This window comes from Choloepus didactylus, chromosome 10, assembly GCF_015220235.1.
Source record: "Choloepus didactylus isolate mChoDid1 chromosome 10, mChoDid1.pri, whole genome shotgun sequence".
NCBI classification, from domain to species: Eukaryota; Metazoa; Chordata; class Mammalia; order Pilosa; family Megalonychidae; genus Choloepus; species Choloepus didactylus.
This window is the reverse complement of record NC_051316.1, coordinates 82583837-82600464: the sequence shown is the minus strand read 5'-3', so window position 1 is coordinate 82600464 and position 16628 is coordinate 82583837. Positions and strand designations below refer to the sequence as shown.

At 42.6% G+C, this 16628-nt stretch overlaps 1 protein-coding gene across 5 annotated transcripts in view; it reads right to left on the bottom strand.

The window, feature by feature from the left end:
* Nucleotides 1–1926: 1926 nt before the first annotated feature.
* The window catches only part of NFX1 (nuclear transcription factor, X-box binding 1), a 102415-nt gene continuing 87713 nt past the window's right edge, over nucleotides 1927–16628 (bottom strand). For all 5 annotated transcript variants that reach the window (XM_037796845.1, XM_037796846.1, XM_037796848.1 and 2 more), the window contains 5 exons: nucleotides 7684–7782; nucleotides 7016–7082; nucleotides 5696–5841; nucleotides 4899–5003; nucleotides 1927–3668 (listed from right to left, as the gene is read on the bottom strand). In XM_037796845.1, coding sequence (XP_037652773.1) covers nucleotides 3596–3668; nucleotides 4899–5003; nucleotides 5696–5841; nucleotides 7016–7082; nucleotides 7684–7782 — 490 coding nt within the window. In that variant the 3' untranslated portion in view covers nucleotides 1927–3595. The remainder of the gene's footprint in view (nucleotides 3669–4898; nucleotides 5004–5695; nucleotides 5842–7015; nucleotides 7083–7683; nucleotides 7783–16628) is intronic.

The following is a 16628-nucleotide window of genomic DNA, read 5'->3' as shown; positions in this document are numbered from 1 at the left end:
ATCCCAAGGCCTGGATTCCAACCCTGTCCTGACATACTGCCTGGGTGACCCCAGGGAGACAATCCCTTCTGGGCTGAGCTTCTTTAGACTGAGGGGCTGGACTGGCTTAGATAATCCTCTGGGAGCCGAGTCCTAAAGGCCACAGGAGATGCTACAGGACATTTGTGCTGAGGCCGGGTGGGAGTCTGCAAAGCAGAACTTTCCCAATATGTGGAGGGTACGTGAGGCAACTAATGAGGATGGTAAGGAGCCCTGGCCTGGCCCTTGCTCCCCATTTTAGGAGAGGAGGTGTTTCTCCAGGCTGTCAGGCAGGAAGCAAGAAGGCTTTAGAGGAAGGCCTCCCCGCAAACCTAAATCTACAGGGTTCACTAATCACTGTGCACCCACCCCCACCCCAAGACCGACATTCCTTCCTTGCCTCCCCTGGTCTGTTCTCTGGCCTGCCCAGGCAACCGTCCAGAACAGGATCTAGAGCTGCTTCACAGGCCTCACAATCAGGAGGCCCTGCTTTCATCCCCATAGTCCTGCACAAAGCACCCCCACAGCATGCCAGGCCAGCACCATTGCTGAGATGACCCAGCCCTGCCAGACAAGCTGGAGGGAATTCCAGAGATAAGAACATGGGCTCTGGAAAGCTCTAGCCCCCAACAGGGGCTCCTGTTGGAGGAGAGCAAGGGCTGGGCTGGAGTGGAGAGGAGAGACACCATCTGATTCTCAGGGAGTAACAATGTGGAGTCCTGGTGCCCACAGGCTCCACGTTGGGGGTGGGGGTGGTGCGTTCCCTTTAGTCCATACTCATGTAAGATCTTGCTGAAGGCCAATGCTCAGTGGAGAATCCACTAAATCCACAAGAAGTGGCTTCTCCTTGACGAGGAGCTCTGGGATCTCCTTGTTGATCCAAGGGACCTAACTCCCCTGGCAGTCTGTCCATCCTATCCCTGAGCTCCCGAATCTCTTCCTTCTTTGCACTGCCAACCCCGCCACTGCCCTCCTCCTCTCCCATCTGGATCACTCCTGTAACCTCCTGCCACAAGGTGAGCCCTTCAGTCCCTTCTGTACACTTTTGCCTGAGGGACTGCTCTAGGACAGGGTCTGCAAACTGGGGCCCATGTGCCAAATGTGGCCTGCTGTTTTTACCCGACCCGCTAGCTATGAATGTTTTTTACATTTTTAAATGGTTGAAAAAATCAAAGGAGTATTTTATGACACATGAAAGTTATAAGAAATTCTTATTTCAGTGTCCCTAAATAAAGTGCCATAAACACTTAAACATAAACAGCCATGCTTATTCATTTACATATATATGGCTACTGTCACATTACAATGATAGAGCTTAGCAGCTGCAAGAAAAGTATTACTATTTGGTCTTTTACAGGAAGTTTGCTGACCCCAGCTTCAGATCAGAAATCTGGCCATGCCACTTTGCTTAGGATCCTTCAGTGGCTAGTGTGGCTCTCCCTAAGCTGACCCCCATCCACCTCTCCAGCGGACCCTCATCTGCCCACTCAGGACAACTAACCCTTTCTCAAACCCACTGCGAACCACACCCCCAGGGCCTGCCTCGGGTGATTTGCCTTCACTTGCCATGCCTCTCTCCTTCTCCTGATAGCATCTCAAGACTTGGCTCCCATTTCCTTTTCCCATTCATGTGTTCTTCCCACATGAATGGAGAGGTAATCCATTTCTACGACTACCTGACAAAATTTCCTTTTGTGGTCTTCAGCTTTTAATAACATATAAACAACCTATTTGTGCCAGATCAATCCCAGTACATTTAAGTTCCTGTTTAGGTAGATGTCCACCCCCCTACCCCCCCCCCCCCACCGGGTTTGAACTGTGTAAAAGAATAGGCTACACCTGCTCCCCAGAGCCCTAGCATGAGGCTGGCACAGGATGGGCAAGCAGGCATTCACCAGGAGAGGCCCGTTTAGTGTTCCATAAGCTTTTACTTGGCTGGTACAATGGAGAAAGAAGATGCTTACACATTTTCCAGTATCAATGATCTAGTATCATTTTCATAAACTCTCAGCACCTACGATGAACCAGGCATTCCCTTTTATCATCTCATTTAATCCTCGTTAACGCTGGTGAGGAAGGCAACACTTAACATTCCACCCAGCAGCAGGTTATGTGGCAGAGTTAGAATTTGAAACCAGGTCTCCTGCCTCTTGCTGATTCCCAGGTGCTCTCACACATACAGTTCTCTCACTGAATCCACCGCTTGAAAGATGTAACAGACACTCATGGGCTTCCTGTTGTGCGGAGGAGCCATCTGACTTTATGCTAAATGGGCCCAAATAGAGGTGGTTTCGTAGTTTTCTGTCTCTTCCCTCCAGCTGCGTGTTCTTGCTGCTGTACCTGATGCCTTTCAAAACCGGTTGTCTGGGTGAGGACCAAAGGGTGGTTGTGCTCTTCCTAAGGAAATCAAGCGCTTGGCTTTGTGATGACACTTCTCAAATCTCCTTCTGAGGCTCTGAGGCTTGTGGCTTGTTCTGGAGCAGGAGGAAGTTGCTGGAAGTCTGGCCTCCATGTCGCATAGGGGAGCCAATGCAAAGAGGGCCAAACTAACATAATTGCAAATGCATTCACCTTAAAAGAGCCTAAGAATGCCTCCAGTGGGCAACTGGGCATAAGTGCTGGACTGTCCACATAGTTTTTTGAAAATTCAAACAGAAGCCCAGAGCTCAGAGACAGGAAGTCAGTATGCCTGCTGAAGGCCTAGGAGAAAGCAACCCAGGCCAGTTTAGTCTATCTGAGACTTGCGATAGGAAAAGAGTTAGGGCTCTACTGGTCAGTTCAGAGGCCACAGTGTGAGCATTCAGAGGCCACAATGTGAACCTGGCAGAAGGAAGAGCTTGCTCTATGTCCTCTACCATCATGGTGGATGGTAAAGTGACTGTCATCAGACAGGCTTAGTGACATGGTATGAGAGGTGCCAGGGACTCAAGAAACCGGAATCCTGTAAATCAACCTGACCCCTCTCCTCTCCTAGGTCTAAAATTGATGGTATTGGGAACTGTTAAAGTTCAGCTAGACAGACCTGTAAGAGTTTTTGGCCAAAGACTTAGATAAGAGAGCTGGGTATAAAACAACATGTGAGATTCCAGATATGGTATATAAATTCAATGTTTGGTACTACAGATTGCAAAATTCACCTCTCTTTCCAAAGATTGAGATCAGTTTGGATTAAGAAAGCAAGGTGCATCTGATGTTGCAAGCATCTCCAGAAGGATGAACAGTCGGGATAACTCAGTGCCATAAAGCTGGTCTCAGCGCCATTAATTCTGGTTTGTACAGAAAAGCCCAGTGTTCCCCCAGCCCTCAGAGCAATCACAGTGATGGGGTGAGGAGCCTCTTCAAATACATGATTGAATAACTAGTGACCATACAATCGGATCTGGCTGTATTGAAGCACTTTATACAGGAATAGAAGACAAGGGTACTTCTGACACTCTCATGCTTTGGATTATCAGTAAAAGACAGTATTTGAGGCTGTGATTCCGCCAGGCAGTTGGGGACAAGCATGATTTATCTGCTGGCAAATGAGTCTCCACTATACCTAATCATTCTTTTATTTAAGTGTATCTTGTTCTCCTCAGTCCTGGACATCAAAGTAGTCAATTACTGGCTCCTTGGCTATTTTCTGTATATTACTGCTCCCAGGATTCCTGAAAAGGAAGCAAAGAATAATCAATCCATGGGAGAAACAGATATAAGTCTCAGAAAGTTAAGGATCAGCAGATTTACCATTCGTGAAGTTCTGATGAATTAGTGGGGCAAATATGAGCTGATAATTGTTGAAATTTTGGTGACGAGTACACGAGAGTTTGTTATATTACATTTTCCACAGTAAAGTTTTATATTAAAAAAAGCAAACAAAAGAAAAAGATACCATGGGAAAGGAAAAAAAAAAAGAAGAGGACATGGCACAAACAGGCCAAGGACTCTACTGTGGCTATGTCCAGGTGGTTCTAGACACTGCTGTGGCAGAGTCTGGGAATATCCCTCACATTTCCAAAACCACTGTCCATGTGGGTATGTTTACTGTGCTAACCGGATCCAGGCCATTTGATTCCCAGGGGTGAGGAGGGGCCAGTCCTGGAAAACTGTGGCTACAATGCTCTTGGCTGATGCCGCACCCATGGGCAACACCCTACCTGCCCTTTTCAGTCCCATGGGAACTCCAATTGCTATGACCCTCGTGAACTGACCTACCCACCCTTCCAGAGAGAGGTTTTGTGAGGGAGGCACAGAGACGGAATGGCTGGGGCCTCTGTGTGGAAGGCCAGAACGGGAGTAGGGAGCCCTGTGAGTTTCAGAGTAACTTGCAGCAATGCCACCTCAGTCACAGTAGGGTGGTCGGGCCCTCCTGGCCGGGAGAGGAAGGGAAGGAGGGATGGTGTCCCTTCCCTGCCCCTATCTGAGAAAACCCTTGGCCAACATACTACCTGCCAACTTGGTTTTCTTTTCTTTCTAAATCGTGTATGTTTTTCTTGTAAAAACGATTCAAACCACAGAGAAGTAGAACAACATATGAAAGTGCCCCAATTCACTGTCAACTCCCACCCCCAATCCCACTCCCATCTTCAGAGTAACTACTGTTAACCACGTGATGCTCCAGTCCTGAACTATCTGGTGTAGGAGACTGAATCCACTTCCCAGGGTCACCATTTACAAGGTGGAAATTATGTCCAGTGAGTGTTTGCCTTGGAGGGAATGTGAGCATTACAAACATCAAATTTAGGACCCCTCTGGCATGGTCGAAATGTGTCCAACATCCTAATCAAAACCCAGGCCTGAGGAGGGCTGCCAACGGTGGGTGCATCCCAGGACAGTTCTGTCCCTGCTGGCTTCTCTGAACCAAAGGACCCCGTGGAAAGCAGCTGAAGAATCCTTACTTGTCTGTCTGATGTCTGTGATGAGGAATTGGTGGTGGAGGCCGTGACAGCATTTCCCGTTCAAGTACACTAGTCAGCGTGGTAGGAGGACAAATGGACTTCCCTCTGATAAAAGCCAAAATATGAAGTATTGAAAAGTGATAACCTACAGACAACTAGAAACTTAGTCTGTGATTTTGGCACTATGACGCTGCTGAGCACTCTCTGCTATGACCTGTCTCCTCTGAGGCAAGGTCACCTTCATTTAACCTCCTGTCCCTCCCACCCATCCCTCCTGGGCCTGATGCCTGCTTCCTCTCATCTCATACTTCAGTTTGCTTCACTGGGAAGTTTTTCCTACAGTGATCTTAGGTCTTCCCTGTCCCTTTCTGGCTTGCAGTACTGCCTCAGTTTCCACTAATAGCAAAACACTGTTCACAGGAGATGCCTTAGGTTAGAGTCAGCATTCTTGCTGTTTCCATTACACCAGGTGGATAGGTCCAGGGAGGGGTCAGAGGGAAGAACAGGAATAGGCAAAAGGGACAGATGTGACAGGCAGGCACCCAACCCAGACCCCATGACTTCTTCCCTCTGCCTGTAGAAAAACTACCCCCAGGATCTGATGAGAATCTGCACACTTCAGGTGTGTGTACCCTACGGACTGAGGCAGGGGTTTTGCTCTCTGGTTGAGGGTTTTAAATCATTTCAGAATGGCTGTCCCAGGGAAGATTTTCCATGTATTCTGCAAAGAGGGAGACAGGGAGTAAGGAAAGTGAATATCAACAATTTTCCCTTCTGTGACAGCAAGAGCAAACTACCTGACTGCGGTGACCACGACGTTGCGCTTTGGTTCGCTGTCATAGCTCACACTCTCCAGGCCATAGACCTGGGCCAGGTCATGGATGAGCCGGCGGTGGTCTCTGTTCATGGGAGGGAAGCAGTGGCTTTTCTTAATATTCTTTCCCTATATTGACAGAAGAGATGACTGATAAAATCACCCTGACAACAGAAAGTGCTTACAACATTCCTTACCAATAAAGAGGTGGTTGAGTTGTATAGGCCCACAGCATGCAGCATTTCACCAAATGCCAAGCGAGCCCAGAGGGGTGTGGGAAGTTGGGGGCTGATGTACTGCTTTTATCTACTCTGTGAGTCACAGCAGTGGCAGCTGGACAGGGTTAGGGGCAAACAGTACGAGAACGGACACTTAGGTGGACAGTGCAGTGGCTCCTCCTGATTGGGGTACACAGCTGGGAAATGATGATATTCCCAGAAAGTGACTAAATAAATGGAAAATGCATAAAACAAAAAATTCTCATTTCTTATAAAAATATGTTCTAAAGCAAAAATTTTGTGCAGCCAGACACATGAGCAGAGAAATCTATTTGCTCAGGTTTCCCAATCAGGAGAGGAAAAATGCATTTGATTTTCTTCTTCAGGATAGTTTTCCGCTGGGAAGTGGGGCAGAAGGGAGGAAGGGAAGGGAGAGCAAAGGGGTTAAAGGGAATGGTGGGAAGGAAAACCATCATAATTACATATGGAGCTAAAGCAGCCATCCTCGTCCCCAATCACGGTCCCCCAACAGGGCCACCTGCTTCTGACTGCATTAAAGTCTACTGTGGTTAAATCTATCACTTCAACCTCCCAGGCTGTTTCCAATGTCAGGGGCCTCACTCTGCTGAGGGAGCCTATCCCAGTGGTCTTTAGCTCTAGTCAAACGACTTTTAATCTTTAGCCAAAGGTTTCTGTCTTGTCTTCTGGGGTAATAAAGAACCAGTATATTCCCCTTTCATACAACATTCCCTTAGAGATCTGAGGGTCTAGAATGTCTTCCTATGTATCCCATGCCTCATTCAATTATTGCTATTGAATCACCCTCGTCCAGAGTTTCTTCACCCATTCCTAGGCACTGAGTAGGATTTTTATTCACATTTAATTTGATCATCAATATATTTTCTGCAGTAACTGAATCAGGACAGGCATGGATGTTATAATGGTTGAGCTTTTGGGAAAGTTAAGGATCCTCAAGAAGTTGCGCCTTTTTCCTACAACTAGTCTAGGCTGACAGTGTTTTGGGGACTTGATTTTCTATCAAGCTGGCCTTTGAGACATGTCCAAATGGATGTTTTGACTTCAACCTTATTCACGGCCTCCACAAGCGCTTCCATTTCCTTCTCAACTTCACTGACAAACTTTAAGTCCTTCCTGAAATGAGAAATCACCACAGTTAATTTCATCTGTTCCTGCTCTTCTGGGAACACCTTCCACCCATCCTCTGCCTGTAAAGTATAGACAATGGACAACGCTGGCAGAAAAGGAACAACGGGTCAGGAACTGTCTGATAACAGAAGGTCAACTGTGGTAGAACAAAGGAAGAGAAAACGAGAAAACAGATGGGAGAAAAGACAAGGTGGAAGGAGAAACAACCAGGGGAGGGCCAGGAGACAGGAGAAAAGTAAGAGCTTTACTGCACCAAAGGGGATCCATGTGACTATGAGACCTGGGAAGACAGAGGTGGAATGAGGCCTAGAGAGCCTTCCATCATGTCCATGCCAGTCCTCGGTAGGCCAGACGGCTACCACAGGACACACACCTGCACGTGTGCGCATGCAAAAAGTTCAGCTCTTTAGGGGAAAAATTTTAAGAAACCAGGAGAAGGATTTTTATTAAACACCATTCAGTCTCTTACAATAGATAAATTGTATCTGGCTTGCTTACAGAAGGAGGTACATAATTAGTTATTACGTCTTAAAAGACAAAACACTCTTAAGGTATGATTAAGAAAGCAGGTAACAGTTATACATACCTTGCATCTTCTTTCAAACTATCACTGAATTTTGACCCTGAAGAACGTACATTGAAAGGATCAGAATCATCACTGATATGAAATGCCTCTGCTAATCGCCTGAAAGTAAGAGAGAAGTATGTAAAAAAAAGGGAAGGAGGGGAGGAAAACTATCTTACAGTAACACAGGCAGCCTACTTTGTTCTAGGTTCTTAATATATTAATTATTTCATTTCAATAAACCAGATTATTAAGGAAAGAACAATAGCAACTTGGGATAACATATAGTATTGTCTTCATAGAAGAAGAAAAACAAAACAGATCTTTCTGGATCTGAGTAACCCATAGGCTGAATGAACACTGGCGGCTTCTAAAGGTCACTGGGGGATGACTTTCTCTGAGGTTTAACTTAAACCCAAGGTATATAAAATAGACATATAGATATTAAAATTATTATCGCCTTACAGAAAGTCTGGAAAATAAAGGAAAGAATTCCATTACCAACATAAACACAGCTTTTTAATAAATTTCCTTTCAGACATCCCCCCTATAATTTTAAGTAGTTGCAATCAGTATATATAAAACTTTGTATGTTTTTTCTCCTTATCATTATATGAATAGCATTTCTCACATTTTTGTTTGGTTGTCACACATTGCTTTAAGAGTGACTTTATCTTCCAATTATGTATATGCCATAGTTCACTTAAACATTCCCCATTTAGGTTTCTTTAACTGTTCCCCAGTTTCTCATTATCACAAGTGACATAATCAACATTTCTGCACAAAAAGCTTTTAAAATGATTTCCTAGTTGTGGGATTACTGGGTCAAATGGTACGGACTTCAAACTCTTGATTGATCCCTGGCTAAGTGTTCGCCAAATCTGCCAGTTTGTGCCCTGACTGGCAGTGCATGCATTTCGCTGCATCTCACCTACCCACAGTTACGTCTTTTTTAAAAAGACAGGTAGAATTCAGCTTAGTACTTTAGTAGAAATTTCACTTACACTGAGATGGGGGTCACTGACAAGCTCAATGCCCACACTATTCAGCACTGCTAGATTTTTCCAGTTTGCAAGAGAGGCTTCCATGTTCAAATTTTCACAAGAACTCTTAGGGGGAAATCTTTTGATTTTTAAATGTTGGCCACTAATTCAAATTTAAACACCAATAGAATATGTATGTGGGTTGAATTTGGTCTGCCAGTTTTGATTTCTGAAATGGGGCAGTAGAGAAATATTTTAAAATATTTTTGCAATTTTTTAAATTTTAATTTTTTTCCTTTAGGGTATATAAGAAAGAATCTCTACATTGTCAGGGTCATTATGTCATCACTCTAAGGCTGAGGAGAAATCCAGAAGGCTCTCAAAAATAAAAAGCCAGCAAATTTATTACCCATACTTTGATTTTTATTTAGGGAGAGTAGATTTGTATAGCATGTTTATAAACTGAAATAAGAGACTGAATAAATGAAAAGGACAAAACAAAACATACAAAAATTAGATAGCCAGTTCCAATCAATAACTAACATTTACTGAGCACCTACCACGTGCCATACTTGGGCCAAGAGCTTTATGTGTGTCATCCTAATTAATCCTCACAACTCTGGAAGATAGACACTATTATTGTCACCATTTCCATAGATTGTTAAGAAAACAAAGGCTCAGAGAGATTACGTAACTTGCCCAAGGCCTCATAGCTAGGTGATTTGTGAAGCTAGAATTCAAACCCAGGCAATCTGACTCTAGTGCTCGGGCTTTAGCTACCACACAGCACCATCTCTCAACCACATACTGCTAAGTTTCCATGTTTTGGAGGCCTACCGTGTGTTCACTATGGCTTTTCTGAACACAAAGGGCTCCTATTATGCGTTTTACAGCTGAGAACACTGTGACTGACAGTTCTTAGAGGGCAAAGGATTTGGACAGCAGTCACTGGAAATACATGGTAAGGGCCAAACCAAGGGAAACCTGGGTAGCACTGTTAATCATCACATTACCTTCTACACATTTCAACACTTAACAAGGTACTATTAATAACTGTTGAAAGTCAAACTTCAAAGTAAAAACAAGAGTATAATTTTTTTCTGTATTTGTGTCTTACTTTGTATTCAGAAAGTTCATGCAAAGAAAAGTGACAAGAATACTACAATGAACTCCTATATATCCTTCCCCTAGATTCTCCAATTGTTAATATTTTGCAGAACTATACTTCTTATGTGTATTTTGTGTGTGTGTGTTTAACAACCACCACAATCAAGATATAGAATAGCTCCATCACCTCAGAAAATTTCCCAGTGACCGTTTATAATCAATTCCTCCCTCTATTTCTTGGTAACCACAGCCTGGTTTCTGTCATTACAGTTTTGCCTTTTCAAGACTTCCATATAAATGAAATCATACAGTATGTAATCTTTGAGACTGGCTTCTTCTAATCAGCTTTTTACTGCCTTCAAAACTGATCTATGTTGTTGCATCTGTCAGTAGTTTATCTCTTTTACTGCTGGATAGTGTTCCTTTGAATGGATGTACCACAGTTCATTTATCCATTCCTCAGTTGAAAGACATGGATTGTTTCCAGTTTTGGGTGATTATGATTACAAATACAGCCACTATAAACATCAGCATGCAGGTTTTTGTGTGAATACAAGTTTTCATTTTATGTGGGTGAATGTCTAAGAGTGGGATTGCTGGTAAATGGGTTGTATGGTAAATGTATGTTTTGTTAAAATAGCTTTAGTAAGATATGTCACATACCATACAATTCACCCATTTAAACTCTACAATTCAGTGGTTAAATTTTTTTTTATTAAAACAGTTGTAGGCATACAGAACTAGTATGTATCAAGCATAGAGTTCCCATGTAACTCCCCTCTCACAAGCAATTTTCCCCAGGATTAACATTCTGCACTAATGTGGTACCTTTGTTACAATTCATGAAAAAAATATTATTATAATTATGCTATTAGCTTTAGTGCATTGTTTACATTAGTGTTCACTCATTGAGTTTTACACTTTTATGGGTTTTTGTGTGTAGGTGTGTGGTAATTTATATACAACCTAAAATTTCCCCTTTTTTCCCTTTCAAATATATATCTCAGTGATATTAATTACATAAAGTTATGCCTCCATCCCCATCATCCACTGCCAGGATTATACCCTTTTTTAAAATTTTTTTTTTAGTTTTTATTGAGATTGTTCACATACCATACAACTATCCAAAGATCCAAAGTGTACAATCAATTGCCCATGGTACCATCATACAGCTGTGTATCCATCACCACAATTTATTTTTTTTTCAAGTTTTAGAACATTTTCATTACTCCAGAAAAGAAATAAGGACAAAAAAAGGAAACTCCAATCCTCCCACACCCCAACCACCCCCTTCCTCCATTATTGATTCATAGTATTGGTATAGCACATTTGTTACTGTTGATGAAAGAATGTTAAAATATACTAACTGTAGTATATAGTTTGCAATAGGTATATATTTTTTTCCTATATGCCCCTCTATTACTAACTTCTAGTTATAGGGTCATACCTTTGTTCTAATTCATGAGAGGCATTTCTAATATTTGTACAGTTAATCACGGACATTGTCCACCACAAGATTCACTGTTTTATACATTCCCATCTTTTAACCTCCAACTTTCCTTCTGGTGACACACATGACTCTGAGCTTACCCTTTCCACCACCTTCACACACCTTTCAGCACTGTTAGTTATTCTCACAACATGATACCTCTGTCCATTTCCAAACATTTAAGTTCACCCTAGTTGAACATTCTGCTCATAATAAGCAACCGCTCCCCATTCTTTAGCCTCGTTCTATATCCTGGTAACTTACATTTCATGTCTATGAGTTTACATATTATAATTAGTTCATATCAGTTAGATCCTACAATATTAGTCCTTATGTGTCTTACTTCATTCAATATAGTACCCTCAAGGTTTCTTCATCAACCCAATTTTTTTTTAAGACGGTGTTGTTCACACGCCATGCATTCCATCCTAAGTAAACAATCGTTGGTGCCCTCTATAGTCAACGTATTTATGTATTCAGCACCATCGCCACTATCTATATAAGGACATCTCCATTTCTTCCACAGAGGAAGAATCAAAGAAGGCAGAGAGACAAAAGAAAAACAAAAAAGAGAGAAAACAAAACATGACAGCTAGAAAGCAACAAAAGGAAAGACAGCATTAACCTAAAGTAGAATAAAGAGTCAAACATCACCAATGTCAGGAGTCCCATACCTTTCCCCTATGCACCCCCCCAATATGCATTTAGCTTTGGTATATGCCTTTGTTATATTAAAGGAAGCATAATACAATGTTTCTGTTAATTATAGTCTCTAGTTTGCATTGATTGTATTTTCCCCCCAATCCCAACCTATTTTTAACACCTTTCAATGCTGACATTCGTTCTACCTCATGTAAAAACATATTTGTACCTTTTATTACAATCGTTGAGCTCTCTAGGTTTCATTGAGTTACAAGTCCCAGTCTTTATCTTTCATCTTTCGTTCTGGCGTCCCACTTGCTCCTAACCTTCCACTTTCAACTATACTCACAGTCATCTTTGTTCAGCGTACTTACATTGCTGGGCTACTATCTCCCAAAATTGTTTTCCAAACCTCTCACTGAGGTCTTTTCCTATCTGTCTGTAGTGCTCCCTTTAGTATTTCCTGTAGAGCAGGTATCTTGTTCGCAAACTCTGTCATTGTCTGTCAGAGAATATTTTAAGCTCTCCCTCATATTTGAAGGACAGTTTTGTCAGATAATGATTCTTGGTTGGTGGTTTTTCTCTTCCAGTATCTTAAATATATCACCCCACTTCCTTCTTGCCTCCATGGTTTCTATTGAGAAATCCGCACATAGTCTTATCAAGCTTCCTTTGTATGTAATGGATCGCTTTTCTCTTGCTGCTTTCAGGATTGTCTCTTTATCTTTGACGTTTGATAATCTGATTATTAAGTGTCTTGGCTTAGGCCTATTCAGATCTATTCTGTTTGGAGTAAGCTGCACTCCTTGGATCTGTAATTTTATGTCTTTAATGAGAGATAGGAAATTTTCATTGATTATTTCCTCTATTATTGCTTCTGCCCCTTTTCCCTTCTCTTCTCTTTCTGGGACACCAATAACACCTACATTCCTGCATTTCATTTTGTCCTTAAGTTCCCGGAGACATTGCTCATATTTTTCCATTCTTTTCTCTATCTGTTCTTTGTGTGTAGGATTTCAGGTGCCTTGTTCTCCAGTTCCTGAGTGTTTTCTTCTGCCTCTTGATGTCTGCTGCTGTATGTTTCCATTGTGTCTTTCATCTCTTGTGTTGTGCCTTTCATTTCCATATATTCTGCCAGTTGTTTTTTTGAACTTTCGATCTCTTCCTTATGTACATCCAGTGTTTTCATTATATGCTTCATCTCTTTTGCCCTATGTTCCCTAAACTTTTTGAATTGATCTAGCATTGGTTGTTTAAATTCCTGTATCTCAGTTGAAGTGTAAGTTTGTTCCTTTGACTGGGCCATAACTTTGTTTTTCTTAGTGTAGGTTGTAATTTTCTGTTGTCTAGGCATCTGATTTCCTTGGTTACCCCAATCAGGTTTTCCCAGACCAGGGCTCGGGTCTCAGTAGGAGGCAAGAGTATCAGTCTCCCTGAGGGTTTGTCTTAGAAGACTGGTACACTCTTTGAGGCCTCAAGTCACTGTGCTTTTTGCCCAGCAGGTAGCACCTTTCAGCCTGTAGCTCCAGACTGGTGTAAGGAGGTGTGGCCTGTGGCTGTTTTCCCCCAGGCTCTGGGGTCTGGTTCTGAATGGAAGGCGGGTAGTAGAGTTTGGCACCACCTTCTTCCTCTTAGGAAAAATACACCCCCTAGGGTGAGGTCACTTACATTTGAATAGACTCTTTGCCTGTGCTGTCTCCACCCTTGTCTTGTCAGAGCACTGGGAACTGAAAATGGCTGAGGCTTTCTCCACTGAACCAAAAAAGAGACAGAAAGCCCTCTTCAGCGCCAGGCCACAGCCACCCTCTGGCTCTCCAAGGTCAGTCGTCACCAAAAGCCTTGGATGCTTGTTGGGGATTTGTATCTAGTACTGAGCAGTCCATGTTTGTTAATTAAAACCCCAGCTGGAGCTCAGCTGAGCTATATTCACTTGCTGGGAGAGTGCTGCTCTCTGGCTCCAGGAGGCTTTGCAGTTTGGGCCGTGGGGGGAGGGGGCTCCTGGCTTGGATCTGCAGTTTTTACTTACAGATTTTATGCTGCAATCTTGGGCATTCCTCCCAATTCAGGTTGATGTATGATGAGTGGACAGTCATGTTTGTCCCCCCTGCAGTGTTCCAGATTATTTACTAGTTGTTCCTGGTTGTTTATTAGTTGTTCCAGGGGGACAAACTAGCTTCCACTCCTCTCTATGTCACCATCTTCTTCTGTCTCCCCAGGATTATACTTTTTAATCAAACTTTGTTGGAATGAGAAAGTTTGCCAGTCACTGAATAAGTGCCCTTTAATCTGATAGAGAATCCACAAATAACCCACAGCAAACATCACATTCAGTGGTGAAATAATGAAAGCTTTCCCTTTGAGATAGGGGATATGTCAGGGATATCTAGTATCACCATTTCCATTCAACTGTACTGGAGGCCCTAGTCGGTGCAATAAGGCAAGAAAAGGAAATAAAAGCTAAGAACTGGAAAGAAAGAAATAAAATTATTATAAGAGGACATGATTGTATACATACAAAATCCAAAGGAAGCTACATACAAACTACTAGAAATAAGTAAATTTAGCAAGGTTGCTATATATACAGGTCAACAAAAATCAATTAAAGTTTCTATATACCCACAACAAGCAACTAGAAAGTTTTATTTAGAAAGTGACACATAAAAAGATACCATTTATAACAGCAACAACAACAACAAAAACAAAAAACACATTCAATACCAAACAGTAATAACCCTGTCCTGATCAAGATGGTAGAGTAAGTTGCTTCAGGGCTCTGACCCCCACAGAAATTTTGAACACTGAGCAAGAACTGGCAGAAAAATCTTTCTAAAAGCTCCAGAAAACAGTTAAAGGACTGCAGTAACAGGGCCAGCGCAGATTCAAGAAAAAAGCCACTTAAAAGCAGTAGGATACTGTGATGCCCTGGCTGGCCTCTGCCACACTCCTCACCGGTAGGTGCGGAGCTGGCCTGCACACCCAATGTGGATCCCTGATCTTTGTTCTAGGGGAAGCAGAGTAACATTTGTGTACATACTAGGAGCATGTATGCTTGATCCAATCTGTCATGGTTGCCTGAGGGACTCTGTCCCAAAAGTTGCCCTACATGTAGAAAGCAGCTCAGAGAGCTCTCCTATAGAATGCTGTGGAGAGTAGTCAAGTCATTTTTCATTTCCCCCTTTTTCCCTTTTTTCAGAATGGCTATTCTTTCCATATCTGTAGGACACACAGTGTGGTGCCCAGGATGGTGAGGAAATGGTTTCCTAGGGAAGAGGAGACATTTGTATCCATGTAAACAGGGGAATTCTTAGGACCACAGGCACATGCCCAATATAGGGTCACACACGCATGCCCAAGGCAAGACACGTACAGAAAGGATCAGGGAGGCCCCCATGCTTTGGCCTAGAATTATTCTCCAAAGTCACTGAATGAAAAGCCCTGAAGGAGAGCACTAACACAGCTCAACCATCGAAGTCTGGGAATGGTGTGTTTTTTTTTGTTTTTTTTAAATTAAATCTTCATTTTATTGAGATATATTCACATACCACGCAGTCATACAAAACAAACTGTACATTCGATTGTTCACAGTACCATTACATAGTTGTACATTCATCACCTAAATCAATCCCTGACACCTTCATTAGCACACACACAAAAATAACAAGAATAATAATTAAAGTGAAAAAGAGCAATTAAAGTAAAAAAGAACACTGGGTACCTTTGTCTGTTTGTTTGTTTCCTTCCCCTATTTTTCTACTCATCCATCCATAAACTAGACAAAGGGGAGTGTGGTCCTTATGGCTTTCCCAATCCCATTGTCACCCCTCATAAGCTACATTTTTATACAATTGTCTTCGAGATTCATGGGTTCTGGGTTGTAGTTTGATAGTTTCAGGTATCCACCACCAGCTACCCCAATTCTTTAGAACCTAAAAAGGGTTGTTTAAATTGTGAGTAAGAGTGCTGACCAGAGTGACCTCTCGGCTCCTTTTGGAATCTCTCTGCCACTGAAGCTTATTTCATTTCCTTTCACATCCCCCTTTTGGTCAAGAAGATGTTCTCCATCCCATGATGCCAGGTCTACATTCCTCCCTGGGAGTCATATTCCACGTTGCCAGGGAGATTCACTCCCCTGGGTGTCTGATCCCATGTAGGGGGGAGGGCAGTGATTTCACCTTTCAAGTTGGCTTAGCCAGAGAGAGAGGGCCACATCTGAGCAACAAAGAGGCATTCAGGAGGAGGCTCTTAGGCACAAATATAGGGAGGCCTAGCCCCTCCTTTACAGCAACGTCTTCCCAAGGGTAAAACCTATGGTAGGGGGCTCAACCCATCAAATCACCAGTCCCCTATGTCTGTGGTCATGTTAGCAACCATCGAGGTGGGGTAGGCCAATACCCCTGCATTCTCCACAGGCTCCTCAAGGGGGCTCTACATATTTTTCCCCCTTTTTTTTTTTAACTTTTTTTTTTCTTTTTTAAATCAACTGTATAAAAAAAAAATACAATAAAAGAACATTTCAAAGAGACCATAACAAGGGAGTAAGAAAAAGACAACTAACCTAAGATAACTGCTTTACTTCCAACCTGCTCCTACTTTACCCCAAGAAAGTTACCTAATATAATAACATTTCTGTGAACTTGTTCCTACTATATCCATCAGAAATTAACAGACCATAGTCATTCCTGGGCATCCCCAGAACGTTAAATAGCTTATCTGTTCTTCTTGGATTATTGTTCCCCCTTCCTTAA